The 12,369-nt window shown below is 36.9% G+C and overlaps 3 protein-coding genes and 4 non-coding genes across 9 annotated transcripts; 4 read left to right on the top strand and 3 right to left on the bottom strand.

Annotated features, from left to right (window-relative positions):
- Positions 1-258: 258 nt before the first annotated feature.
- Positions 259-3,710, bottom strand: LOC116146057 (probable transcription factor PosF21). The gene is made up of 4 exons (XM_031431472.1): positions 2,522-3,710; positions 2,310-2,442; positions 2,097-2,181; positions 259-870 (listed from the first exon to the last, which is right to left on the bottom strand). Exons 1-4 carry the CDS (start codon positions 3,619-3,621, stop codon positions 623-625), a joined length of 1,566 nt encoding a protein of 521 aa, XP_031287332.1. The 5' UTR covers positions 3,622-3,710; the 3' UTR covers positions 259-622.
- A 430-nt stretch (positions 3,711-4,140) lies between these two features.
- On the bottom strand, positions 4,141-5,783 carry LOC116146012. Its single transcript, XM_031431424.1, has one exon. It carries the CDS (start codon positions 5,245-5,247, stop codon positions 4,141-4,143), a length of 1,107 nt encoding a protein of 368 aa, XP_031287284.1. The 5' UTR covers positions 5,248-5,783.
- Positions 5,784-6,850: 1,067 nt separating this feature from the next.
- LOC116146071 lies at positions 6,851-6,937 on the top strand. The gene has a single exon (XR_004130465.1). It is a non-coding gene; the product is annotated as a small nucleolar RNA snoR64a (small nucleolar RNA).
- A 64-nt stretch (positions 6,938-7,001) lies between these two features.
- On the top strand, positions 7,002-7,087 carry LOC116146070. The gene has a single exon (XR_004130464.1). It is a non-coding gene; the product is annotated as a small nucleolar RNA R38 (small nucleolar RNA).
- A 57-nt stretch (positions 7,088-7,144) lies between these two features.
- On the top strand, positions 7,145-7,237 carry LOC116146072. The gene has a single exon (XR_004130466.1). It is a non-coding gene; the product is annotated as a small nucleolar RNA snoR20a (small nucleolar RNA).
- Positions 7,238-7,326: 89 nt separating this feature from the next.
- LOC116146069 lies at positions 7,327-7,407 on the top strand. Its single transcript, XR_004130463.1, has one exon. It is a non-coding gene; the product is annotated as a small nucleolar RNA R38 (small nucleolar RNA).
- A 485-nt stretch (positions 7,408-7,892) lies between these two features.
- On the bottom strand, positions 7,893-11,768 carry LOC116146058 (protein BASIC PENTACYSTEINE6). Of its 3 annotated transcripts, none has more exons than XM_031431473.1 (3): positions 11,612-11,768; positions 9,420-9,579; positions 7,893-9,272 (listed from the first exon to the last, which is right to left on the bottom strand). In XM_031431473.1, the coding sequence occupies exons 2-3, from the start codon at positions 9,486-9,488 to the stop codon at positions 8,328-8,330; spliced, it is 1,014 nt and encodes a 337-aa protein (XP_031287333.1). In that variant the 5' UTR covers positions 9,489-9,579; positions 11,612-11,768; the 3' UTR covers positions 7,893-8,327. The 3 variants fall into 3 exon arrangements, with proteins under 3 accessions (XP_031287333.1, XP_031287335.1, XP_031287334.1); XM_031431475.1 differs by lacking the exon at positions 11,612-11,768 and adding an exon at positions 10,936-11,338; XM_031431474.1 differs by lacking the exon at positions 11,612-11,768 and adding an exon at positions 10,315-10,477.
- Positions 11,769-12,369: the final 601 nt, after the last annotated feature.

Genomic DNA, 12,369 nt, shown 5'->3' with positions numbered 1-12,369 from the left:
CGCTCTGTTCGTTCCCTCTGTCAGTTCTATCTATCTAGCTATCCTGTAAGTTATGGGCCTCATCATTCTATGGGCCTGACATCTCTCAATTACAAAGGATTATCAATTTAGTTTTGATTGGTGAACTGGAAATCAAAACTTGTTAATGAAGCAGCAAAGTACGACTTAATAATATTAAGGTTCTCGTAATTTTTAACGTTATTTAGGAAACAAGTTGTGGGAAAGATGTCACAATTTCATATAACTTAGGCCCTGTAAAAAGGTAAACCCAACTTCAATTGGATGAAAATAATACAATTATCTTCATTCATTTCTTAAAACAAGCCCCAGTACTAGTTTCAACTTTTACATCATTGGCCAACGGCAGACATAACTACGATTAAACATAATTCATTTCTCTATAAACTGGGAGATTGTTCAAGGAAGATAAATGAACAAGCGAAGAATTCAGCTTCAGTTCTACATTGTCTACACACGAAAAACCAACCAGAACATATAAAACAATGGTAAAGTTCTCTGTAAAAAATATATATTTATAATAAGGAATACTGAAGCCAGTATAATATGTGCTACGGGGGTTCAGAAACTATGCAATTTGAATAAACTTGACTTGACAAGCCTATTACTTTGGATCACGGATAGCAGCCTCAGCCTCACCATTCTGCTGCTCGGACTGCAATTGCTTACACTGGGCCTGCTGTTGTAACTCATAAATATTGATTTGGTTTGGCTGCTGATGCTGCATTTGGAACATCTGATGACTTATTGAAAGCTGCTGAGCCATGCGGCTTGAAAGATTGGTCTCTCCACTCACCTCTGCGGCTGCAACCTTTAATCTTTGTACTTCTGCAGCTAATGCCTCGTTTAAAGCTGCCAAATCAATCATAAAACAAAATCAATGTTTTACACCAAACAAAGCCCATAAAATCAACATCATCCCAAACAAGTGGGAGTGACTTCAGATTTTAGATAAGTTAACAGGCAAGGGAAAACCAATTCCCATGATTCACTATATTATATAAAATGCAGGAGTAGCAATGAGCCAAACCACTACACGATAAGAACTTGAATCAGCCATTTCGAACATTACGAGGAACAAAACTATGATCCCAAGTAAAGCGGGAATTTGATTCTGCAACACTAAATTTAAGCTGATAGAATGGTTTACAGTCAACATTACTACATTGAGCCAAAAAGATATAATACTTATAGTTGCATCATTCTACACTTCACTTCTCAGAAAAGATAACTACCTATTCACAATAATTAGGATTATAAGTTTGATACAACATTGGACAATAGAAGAAAAGTTGCTGCTACCCATTCAAGACAAAATCTCAACTATTGCAATGCCTGATGAACCAATTAAAAGATAGTGCCCAAAATAACAAAACAGCAGTTTTGCACCAGTTACATCTAATTAGATGGCATACTAAAAATAGTCAATTGAAAACTGGTTTCACCACTGTTTTATATTTCAAGAAAAGAAACGTAAAGGATTCCTATTTGTAACTAAGCAAAACATGCTCAGTTCATTTTCATCGTCTGTCATCAGGTTGGACATCTTTTGGACAGTTTAAAATGGATTTAATTGCTTTGAGAGTCTTCCCTATTCTTATCACTCTTTAAACACCTGAGTAGGGGGGTGCCTTTATTCAGCAGAATACTCATAATTACATTGAAAAATTAACAAGTCTCATAGATAAGCTGCCTCAAGAAACCAGATAACTTTGAACAATACTTTTCTTAAATTTATTTTCATTCTACTCAAAGATTTTCTGATCAAATAAGCAGGACAAAAGAAAATTAGGAATAGCAAGCTCTGGAAATCAATGCCTGCTAAGAATAGCCAGAGTACATAACGTATTAAATCACATAGAGGTATCAATCGATAAAAAAGAATGCAATGAGAAGAAAACTCTCTTCAGACATTTTAAGATCTCATATTATAGCAAACCTGGATGAAGAATTTTAGACATTGATTTGGTCAACATATATTATGGCAAAACATCAGATATTTGCAGCATGTAGATAAAAGTAGGTCTCAGTTGTAATGTATAAGGAGAGGGCAATTAAACAAGAAAAAAAATTTATACCATCTTTGAGTTGAGCCTGTTGCTCCATGGCCTGAAGACGGAATTTCAATTCATTGTTCTGACTCGTAAGCCCAGCTGAATCTCTCTGAAAATATACAAGGTAAACACGACCAACAAGTAAATAGGTAATATTTAATCAAGAAAAAGGGAGCAAAACACATAAGAAGCGACCATCCAGATAATTGGGCTATTATCAACAGCTTAGATACACACCTGTAACATTGTAACCTGGGTAGACAATGTGGTTGCTTCTGTCTGCAGAGTTTGCACCTTTTGTTCCAATTCAGCAATGTATCGCATCTTCCGCTCTTTGGAGCGAGCAGCTGATTGACGATTAGCCAAAATCCTAACACAATCAAAGAAAAGAAATGAACTCAGTTATGGAATAGTAACTACACTACATCCAAAATTCAAAAGTACAATACCTTTTGGCACGTTTGGGATCTGACAATGCAATCTCAGCAAGCTTATCATTTGCCAAAATCTTTTTCAGCTCAGCTTCACTGAATTCACCGTTCAACTCCAAGCTCACCTTAGCTAAGTTCACATCAATTGAACTGCCAGGAGAAAGTTGAGTTCCGAAAGGAAGCTTTGTTGACTCATCATCAAATTGAAAATTCCCCATATAACTATCCATTGAAAGACTCCTTTGGTGCCTACCAGTCGGAGCTATATCTCCACTAGCACGCCTCTTGATACCTTCCCTCTTCTCACTTGAACTAGTCCCCGTCAAATTTCCATTGGCATGACTTTCCACTTCGTTATCACTACTTTCACCTCCATTTGTCTTAGTACCACTAGCTCTGCTATCCAAATCCTTATCCTCGGTACCAGACGAGTTCAATGTATCAATATTGTCCAAATTCATGTATTCACTGAACAAATCATCCACCAACTCTGGTTTCTTCTCACTTATCCCTTCTGCATTATTACTTCCATCCTTGGCATTCCATTCCGATTCTCGTTTCACCAACTGAATTGGCTTTTCCACCTCAACTATTCCCCTACCCCCAATCGGTATCAATTGTGGCGAAGATTGAATCATTGCAGAAAATCCTAGAGGAATATCACTACTGGATCGCCGATGACCTTTACGAGGAGGCAAATTCTCAGCAGCCCTCGAAGCATTAACTCTACTAACAGGAGTAGGAATCGATAATCCATGAGAATTACCAACTCTTTCCTCCATATACACATTATTCGAAACTGTATCAGACACTGGTGATTCACGATAAGTCAATGGATTGGACGGACTCAGCGGAGGCAAGCAATCAAAACCGGATGATTGAGACAAAGACCTATAATGGGATGCTCCCAAGTTGGCATTTGAACGAGACGCCATCATCTGTGACTGTGAATAAGGCAATGAAAGAGGATTATTTGGGTGTGAAGGAGGTATACCTGGTCTCCTGTTGTTCTCGGGACTCATGTTTTGAGATAATTGACCCATTTGACTCGCACCGTAATTGGGAACATCCAAATTGTTTCTTGCCTTGGTGATTGAAGCTGATTCAAGTTTCTGCATACTAGAGCACACTACTTCTTCTCACTGCCCACAATTTATTTTCCAATCTTTATAACAAAACCCTAACTCCTGAAATCATCAACACTTGAAGAAGAATTGATACCCGGGAATCTGAAAAGAAAGTAAAGAAAAAAGAGAAAAAAAAAAAAAAAAAGAATGGCTGTATCGAGAAGCGCAAACTATACTCTGGTTTGATGTGCCGAATACAAATACAAAAAGAAAAAAAAAAAAAAAAGAATGGCTGTATCGAGAAGCGCAAACTATACTCTGGTTTGATGTGCCGAATACAAATACAATGAATCAATACAAAGTAGTGTAGAAGTCCGTACACGGCAAATGAGAGTGAATCTGAGAAATAGAGATTTGTTAACCAAAATATGGCGGTAATCACGCGAGATTTACAAACATGCCAAAACTATAAAACTTTCTATAAACCTCAAAATTACCGAAATACAAATGCAACAACACCCACTAAAGCTAAGCCTTATGTTTTGCATAGGACAAGAAGGGATTTTATTGTCACTGTCGTGGCTCTCCGCGTAGACGCGTTTTTGTCTCGTGTGAATGTTTCCCCCCCTTCACCGCCGTTGATTTTTCTGTGTANCTGAATTCACCGTTCAACTCCAAGCTCACCTTAGCTAAGTTCACATCAATTGAACTGCCAGGAGAAAGTTGAGTTCCGAAAGGAAGCTTTGTTGACTCATCATCAAATTGAAAATTCCCCATATAACTATCCATTGAAAGACTCCTTTGGTGCCTACCAGTCGGAGCTATATCTCCACTAGCACGCCTCTTGATACCTTCCCTCTTCTCACTTGAACTAGTCCCCGTCAAATTTCCATTGGCATGACTTTCCACTTCGTTATCACTACTTTCACCTCCATTTGTCTTAGTACCACTAGCTCTGCTATCCAAATCCTTATCCTCGGTACCAGACGAGTTCAATGTATCAATATTGTCCAAATTCATGTATTCACTGAACAAATCATCCACCAACTCTGGTTTCTTCTCACTTATACCTTCTGCATTATTACTTCCATCCTTGGCATTCCATTCCGATTCTCGTTTCACCAACTGAATTGGCTTTTCCACCTCAACTATTCCCCTACCCCCAATCGGTATCAATTGTGGCGAAGATTGAATCATTGCAGAAAATCCTAGAGGAATATCACTACTGGATCGCCGATGTCCTTTACGAGGAGGCAAATTCTCAGCAGCCCTCGAAGCATTAACTCTATTAACAGGAGTAGGAATCGATAATCCATGAGAATTACCAACTCTTTCCTCCATATACACATTATTCGAAACTGTATCAGACACTGGTGATTCACGATAAGTCAATGGATTGGACGGACTCAGCGGAGGCAAGCAATCAAAACCGGATGATTGAGACAAAGACCTATAATGGGATGCTCCCAAGTTGGCATTTGAACGAGACGCCATCATCTGTGACTGTGAATAAGGCAATGAAAGAGGATTATTTGGGTGTGAAGGAGGTATACCTGGTCTCCTGTTGTTCTCGGGACTCATGTTTTGAGATAATTGACCCATTTGACTCGCACCGTAATTGGGAACGTCCAAATTGTTTCTTGCCTTGGTGATTGAAGCTGATTCAAGTTTCTGCATACTAGAGCACACTACTTCTTCTCACTGCCCACAATCTATTTTCCAATCTTTATAACAAAACCCTAACTCCTGAAATCATCAACACTTGAAGAAGAACTGATACCCGGGAATCTGAAAAGAAAGTAAAGAAAAAAGAGAAAAAAAAAAAGAATGGCTGTATCGAGAAGCGCAAACTATACTCTGGTTTGATGTGCCGAATACAAATACAATGAATCAATACAAAGTAGCGTAGAAGTCCGTACACGGCAAATGAGAGTGAATCTGAGAAATGGAGATTTGTTAACCAAAATATGGCGGTAATCACGCGAGATTTACAAACATGCCAAAACTATAAAACTTTCTATAAACCTCAAAATTACCGAAATACAAATGCAACAACACCCACTAAAGCTAAGCCTTATGTTTTGCATAGGACAAGAACGGATTTTATTGTCACTGTCGTGGCTCTCCGCGTAGACGCGTTTTTGTCTCGTGTGAAGGTTTCCCCCCGTTCACCGCCGTTGATTTTTCTGTGTATTTTATTACATGCATAAATCTTCTGTATTTATTTATTATGGTATCTCTGTATAAATATTTCGTTAGGAGATTGTGATACGTCGGTACAAAGTGTTTACATGGAGATTAACGTGTAAAGTGAGATTGGACTAAAAAACTTGAGTACACTTTGAAACATTGGAGTTTTCTCTAGTCAAAACCAGATTACTAGTTAACAAACCATTATAAACATTGATATCATCGAACTTTGATTGTATCAATAGCATTGGCCCCTCAAATATAAATAAATTAATCATTATATATATTTAAATCAATAATACTAATCTCATAAACAATTTTCATTGACATTTTCTATTAATCTCATATGACAGTTTGCAATTAGCTTAGTTAGAGGAGATTTGTTATTAGATAAACGAGACTCATGCAAGCTGACTTTAGTGAAAAGTATTTGTGAGTATAATATTACCCAATTTAAAATTTATTTAAATTTGGTTAAAACTTTGATATTGGACATTGGTCATAAAATTTTCTTGAAATTACAAAATCTCCGCGAAAAAAAAACACTAGATCATAGAGACAGCACCATTTATTTATTTTTTCAGATTTGTTTAAAATCTTTTAGCCCATGGATCTCCGCCTAATTACAAGGGCTCCACCGTCCAGTTATATATAAATGAAATTTATTTTTTATTTTTTTATCTTTTGACCAGTACGGCCCAAGTTTTGGAGCAGTCACAGGACTGTGACCAACATGGTGACATGGTCTCAAACCACTTGTCTGTGATAGGGTTTTATTGACCAAATCACCAAAGATTTTATTCTTCCCATCTAAAATCACCGCCGTCGGATTAAAACCCGTGCCAAAAGGCCCAAAACCAAACCGCTGTGAAGAAACCCTCCTTTACAGTTATAAAAGGAGAAGGTGTTGCACTCAAGTCTAAAACCCTAGTGTAGTCTCTAAACGCCGTAGCTCTCTTCTCTAAGTAATTATGCTCTTCTTTCTTGACGGTTTGGATCTTAGCGTCCATCATCACGTACCTTAACCTTATCTTTTTACTTTCTTTTTTATTACTATCATTTTCTATACGATTCCGAGGAGGCCAAATGACGAGCATGCCGAAGGGTTGAATGCTCAGACTTTGTTCTGGGTATTATGATTCCTTTTTTTTCATTATTGAATAGGAAGATCTGATGCCTCTTCATGCAAGTTTTATTCTACTATGATTAATTTGTAGTTTATTTTCTTTCTTTTTGGTTTTGTTTGTGGATGAGGAGAAAGCCTGAAATATACAGTTATCCCTGTCTGATTTATAGGTGCTGATATTTGGTTAAATCTGACACTTTTGTTTCCGAAATTCTCTTAGTTATTAGAATCAAATTCATGTTATTAATTTTTAATGGAGCCTATGATGACATTTTTGAATGAGACACTGAAATGCAAGTGGTTTAACTTGCTTAAAATGTCGAAATTTTATGAACTAGGACGGTCTGAGGCTTTCTATTATCTGCTTTTCATATTCATTTCCATGTAAATGCTAAATTGATATTTTCTTGACGGCATTTCCTTATAATGCAATAGTCAGTGTTTATGGGTGATGAGAACATATATATTACAGTTATCCCTGGCTGATTACTTGTGCTGACAATATGTGATCTGACATGAACACTGTAAAATCTTCGATCGCTCTCCTGTTAATGGGATGGTAGTGGAAATGGGGGTGGTAGATGATGATTCAAAGTAGATTTCGTTGGTATTGATCGGATCGGAGTCTGGTCTAAATATTCAACTTACTAATCGGAAATGGGAACTAATTGAACGCTTTGCTTCCTATAAGGCGGAAGGCCATCAGAAAATGAAAATAAGTTATAAAATTGTAGATTAGGAGGGTCACAGAATGCCATCAAAGTAAGTACTTAAAATGTCACGTTTCCTAAGGATTTACTTTATGGTTCGGGATCTAGAAATATCAAACCAGCTGTTGGACTTGGCCCTGCGTTAACAAATGAAAAATGAGCTTTATATTGGCGGTTTACAATGCAAGAATGAAGAATCTTACCCTGTTGAATAAGGGGAGGATTATTGTTTAGGTTACTAATTAACTCAGATCCCAAAAATTGTTATATAACCCTGAACAGCTGAACATGCGGTCTTTAGCGGAAGAAACATCTACATAATGGATTCTACTATAAATTAACACTTCTGTTCATACAAGTACAACAAGAGGTTGAGATACTGCCCTCTACAGTTATCTGGAGCTAACGAGTAGGATTAATTGTAGCTGACCAACGTTAAACTAGCCAATGAGAAACAACCCTTCATTCTCATTTAAATCATGGCTTACTCAGATTTATCATGAGACAACAAAAATGATGACAAAAGATTAAAAAGAAATCGGAAAGCGAGAGGATCTACTCATCCATCTCAATAAATTCTCTCCCATCACCGACCCAGTAATTCACATTTTAGCTACATCAATTTTTTATTACCTCCACAGCTCATTGGAAAAACCATGCCCATGCCCGACCATCACATGCTGATTCTATGTTTTCCCTATTCCTCCATCCAAATCAAAATTTCTTAACAACTACTTGATTGTGATGTAGCGATTTGTTCCATGCTTGGCCCAATGGTCCTTCAGATCAACTGGATTTGACAGATCATGGCCTTCAGCAGCTAACCGGCTAAGCAGCTTGTTGAATGCACTTCCACTCATCTTCCGACCACCTATTCGGGCATGCCGTTTGTTAGGCACTGCCGGTAGTGGATACATCGACAAGGAGGTAGTACAACATGCAGACTGCCAACCCCCACTTCCCCACTTGTAACACTGTCTTAGTGTCCCAGTGCAGGAGCATACAGGTGCTGGCATGGTTGATTCATCAAATGTAACTTGGTTCAATCCCAGAACTTGACCCTTCCAATCAGACTTTGAAGTTGCCAAATGTTTGTTTACATCATCACTTCCACCATCCAAATCTTGCACATTTTTCCACTCTTGTGGCTTCCCAAACACAATCTTATTTAGGTCTTCAGTTTCCCTCTTAATCTTCCGTGGAGGTTTTGATGTCTTCTTACTAGGTGACATCACCCTGGCCTCCTTTGCTCGTTTACCCCGCCGTGGCTTTCCAACCTCATTAGCCCCAGGAGACATGGGGATGCCATCACTTGTATGCATCTCCCTTGCACCATATGCAGCTTCAGTCATATGGGTCAGATTATGTACATGCTGCTGTGGGTGGTGTATGTGCTTCACCCCACGGCCAATTTGGCATCCTGGTGGACATGAAGACATACTACCACTAGTCAAGGAATTTTCTCGATATTGAAGACTTGCAATGGCATTGTCTCGTTCCAACATAGCATTGTTACGTTCAGCGATTGCCGTATCTCGCTGCAGGAATGCGATGTCTCGTTCTGCGATGGCTGCCTTTTTCTCAGAAAGAGCTAAATTTCTTTCTTGTATGGCTGCATCTCTCTCAGCCATAATGGCCATTATCTGTTTCATCGTTGGTTGATGATGCACAAACCACTGTTATAACACCAGTGAAAGAATAATCATCAGACAGATTTTATGTGAAAAAATCTTCTCACTGCAATTGTAATGGTGACAAAAGGCATTTATATATTGTTAATCCACACTGTTCAAGTTTCAATTTCCCACAGTGCTTGTAAATACCTGGCCCTGAGCTGCCTTATACTGCTCTGCTTTGTGTCTCCCATTTTCACGATGCCCACCGTCATCCATTTGAGATGCAAATGTAATTCAAGATGGCAAATACAGTATGTGGAAAAATGCTTGGTCAATTAAACATCATAATCATTCATGGCTACATATCCTGCATCTCAAAGTAAACAAAGGACGACAATTAAAAAATAATTAAAGAGAAAACTATTAATGGAAACAACCCCTGCATGAAGACGGACACGAACGCTGAAGTGAAGCCCCAAAATGAATTGACGAGATAAGATAGTAAGAATAAAAATCACAACCAAACTAGCAGAAGCACAACTGCTTAAGCAAATTAATGACACCAATTGGTCAAACAGAAGCATGCACATTTCAAACATCATAACACCACTTTGCAGCTTAGGTGGCCAATATCTCTCACATATGAGCAGCACTTAAGCATACCCATACTATAAGCAGCCAGTCCAGTTGGGAGTCCAAAGCTTTATTAGTTAGATGTAAAAATGTTGGGACAAGGTCTGAAAGGTTATAAGCCTAAATTAATAAACCCCAGAAGTATTTGAGAGTTTAGGATGAAAGGAAGGCTGTAAACCTCAATAGAGTAATCCCAATAGTTTCTCAATAAGAAGAACAAAGTATTAATTGGAAAAAATTGAAAGCAAAAATAACATCAGATCTTGACAACCAAAGAAACAAAAACATTGCAATTAGGAATCCTTACTTTGATGTCAAAACAAGACTTCAGGAAGTAAGCATTACACCTGCCATATACTAGCAGGCTAGCAGCAGAATGATAAAAAAATCAACTGCTTTTGTTCACGTAATACCAAATCATAATTCCTATAAAGCAGGTTTTATTCTCTTTCAAACAAGAAGAATCTACCTGAAATTGCAAACTATAGGTTTAATTGGGTCTTGTCTAACAGTCCTGCTCTTGTTCATATTGATCTTCAATTCTAGTGGGTTTTTATTGAATAGACTCCAATGGGAAAAGCAATCTACATCATTGTGGCTTGTCCTTGGTAGTGTATATTAAAGCAATTCAATCTTCAGTAATCTGTATCAATCAAAAGACCTCGTTGATGTTGACTCCATCCAAAATTTAAGTAAATAAAATTACTACCCTTCAACAAACCACTTTTAAAAAGATTTTCCATATTATAGACAGGCACACTGTCTTTAATAATCTCACCAAATGGCTAATCCCATAATTATCCATAGAATGCCAAAGCTTGCACGGTTATAGCCACAACAAATAAGAAATGAATAAAAAGGGAAGTTAGAATCCACACAAAAGTGAAAATGCAGAGAGAGAAACACATAGATACTTTTATTGTCATGTTATTTGCACAATCACCATCTCAACAAGCAGTTAAAAAGTTCTAGGAGCTCATTCTTGAATATTGTCAATTATATCCGATTATATTCTAAGAAGGCCCTGAAAATTTATAATTTAGGATTCAAATGATTATATTGCACATACAATTAACTAAATCTTGTTTACCATTTCCCAATTCTCCTCTTCTTTCCAGAATCAAAATCAATTTCTCCACGTCAAATTCTTTATTTCCAAGATTAATAGTATCCCCGAGAAGTTAAACACAAAATCTCAAGCTTTACATTAATTCCCACTATAGACAATATGTAATAACAACTTTCAAACACACGCCCTGGACAAAAAAGCATTTGCAAATTAGTAGTTATAAAGAGGAAACCAGATAGCTTCAAAAATTGCACAGAAAACCAAGTCGCTAGTAAGAAACCAAGCATAAATGTTTCACCTATAACCAGAAATAAACTAGAGATCCCAAACTCCTTTCTAGTCAAACACTGAAAACGACCCTAATCCTTACTTCCTTAGCTTCACCAATGACTTGAGTTCAAAATCACCAGCCCAACCCTCTTAAATAACCCCCTTTTCCACCGCTGACCAAAACAGCAGAAATCAAAAAAGCATTAAGCCAGTCAAAGCAAGCTTCACTTGCACACACAGACGCACACAAACCAAAAACTAAAATAGAACAAACTAAACACTAAAACAAGTAAATATTACTTGAAATATAAAGTAAAAACCATTTTCAAAGAACAAAAAACAGATAGATAACAATGATCAATTACTTAAAATTGAATAAGTATAATAAAAACAAAAAAGATAGAAAAAAGAGGAAATCAAAACTTACAAGTAAAAGAAGCAGGAAGAGAGAACCGAACCCTAATTGGGGAAGATGAAAAATCTGTCGAACGGAGAGAGAGAAAGGTAAGAGAATTTTCAACTTTATGTCTTTGGTTGGGTATTTACTTCGTTTTCTCTTCATAACTCGTCTACTGTTGTCTAGTTTTTTTGTTGTTTTTTTATTTAATATTTATCCCCTCCCACTTAAAGTTAAACTTAAGTTACTGCCTGGTGTAGGTATTTGACACTGTGAGCAAGTTTTGTTTGCTGTCTGGAGGGTGCGAATTTGCCACCTCCCATCTACAAACTCTGTTCTAACCGTCCAATGTGGGATGTGCCTCGAGATTCTTGTACAGTGGACGGTTCAGATTGTTTTTAGTTTTTGTACTAGTGGATTGGGTGAGGAGAAAAAGACAAGATTGTTTATTGCTTCATTTTCATTATGGGCTCTGTTCATTTGCTCTGGCATTGATGTACTTGAGTTCAGAGTTTATATTAAAATGTAAACAATTAATGACTGTTTTATTTGGACATTATGGTATGGCAAGAGGTAATTCCCATACCCTTGTTTTTTTTATCAGTAATACTGTATTTATATTATTTTCATACAATTAACTAATTTAAAATTAAAATTAAATTTTTATCCAATCATATTTTATTGTATAATATTGTATGAGAAATATTATATGAAAATAATGTATGTATAATATTATTCTTTTTTTATTTACTGTTTTTAATTAATTTATAAGGTATTGAAATTAATAG

Source organism: Pistacia vera, unplaced genomic scaffold (assembly GCF_008641045.1).
Source record: "Pistacia vera cultivar Batoury unplaced genomic scaffold, PisVer_v2 Contig470, whole genome shotgun sequence".
Classification (NCBI taxonomy): Eukaryota; Viridiplantae; Streptophyta; class Magnoliopsida; order Sapindales; family Anacardiaceae; genus Pistacia; species Pistacia vera.
The sequence above is the reverse complement of the archived record's forward strand: the minus strand, read 5'-3'. Positions and strand labels throughout refer to the sequence as shown.

Excerpts from the sequence above, each read along its gene's own strand:
- LOC116146057 (XM_031431472.1), bottom strand. The coding sequence starts at position 3,621 with ATGCAGAAACTTGAATCAGCTTCAATCACCAAGGCAAGAAACAATTTG. Across the intron at positions 2,443-2,521 it reads GATCCCAAACGTGCCAAAAG|GATTTTGGCTAATCGTCAAT; the intron begins GTATTGTACTTT and ends TGATTGTGTTAG. Across the intron at positions 2,182-2,309 it reads CCCAGGTTACAATGTTACAG|AGAGATTCAGCTGGGCTTAC; the intron begins GTGTGTATCTAA and ends GTATATTTTCAG.
- LOC116146058 (XM_031431473.1), bottom strand. The coding sequence starts at position 9,488 with ATGGATGACGGTGGGCATCGTGAAAATGGGAGACACAAAGCAGAGCAG. Across the intron at positions 9,273-9,419 it reads ATAAGGCAGCTCAGGGCCAG|TGGTTTGTGCATCATCAACC; the intron begins GTATTTACAAGC and ends GTGTTATAACAG.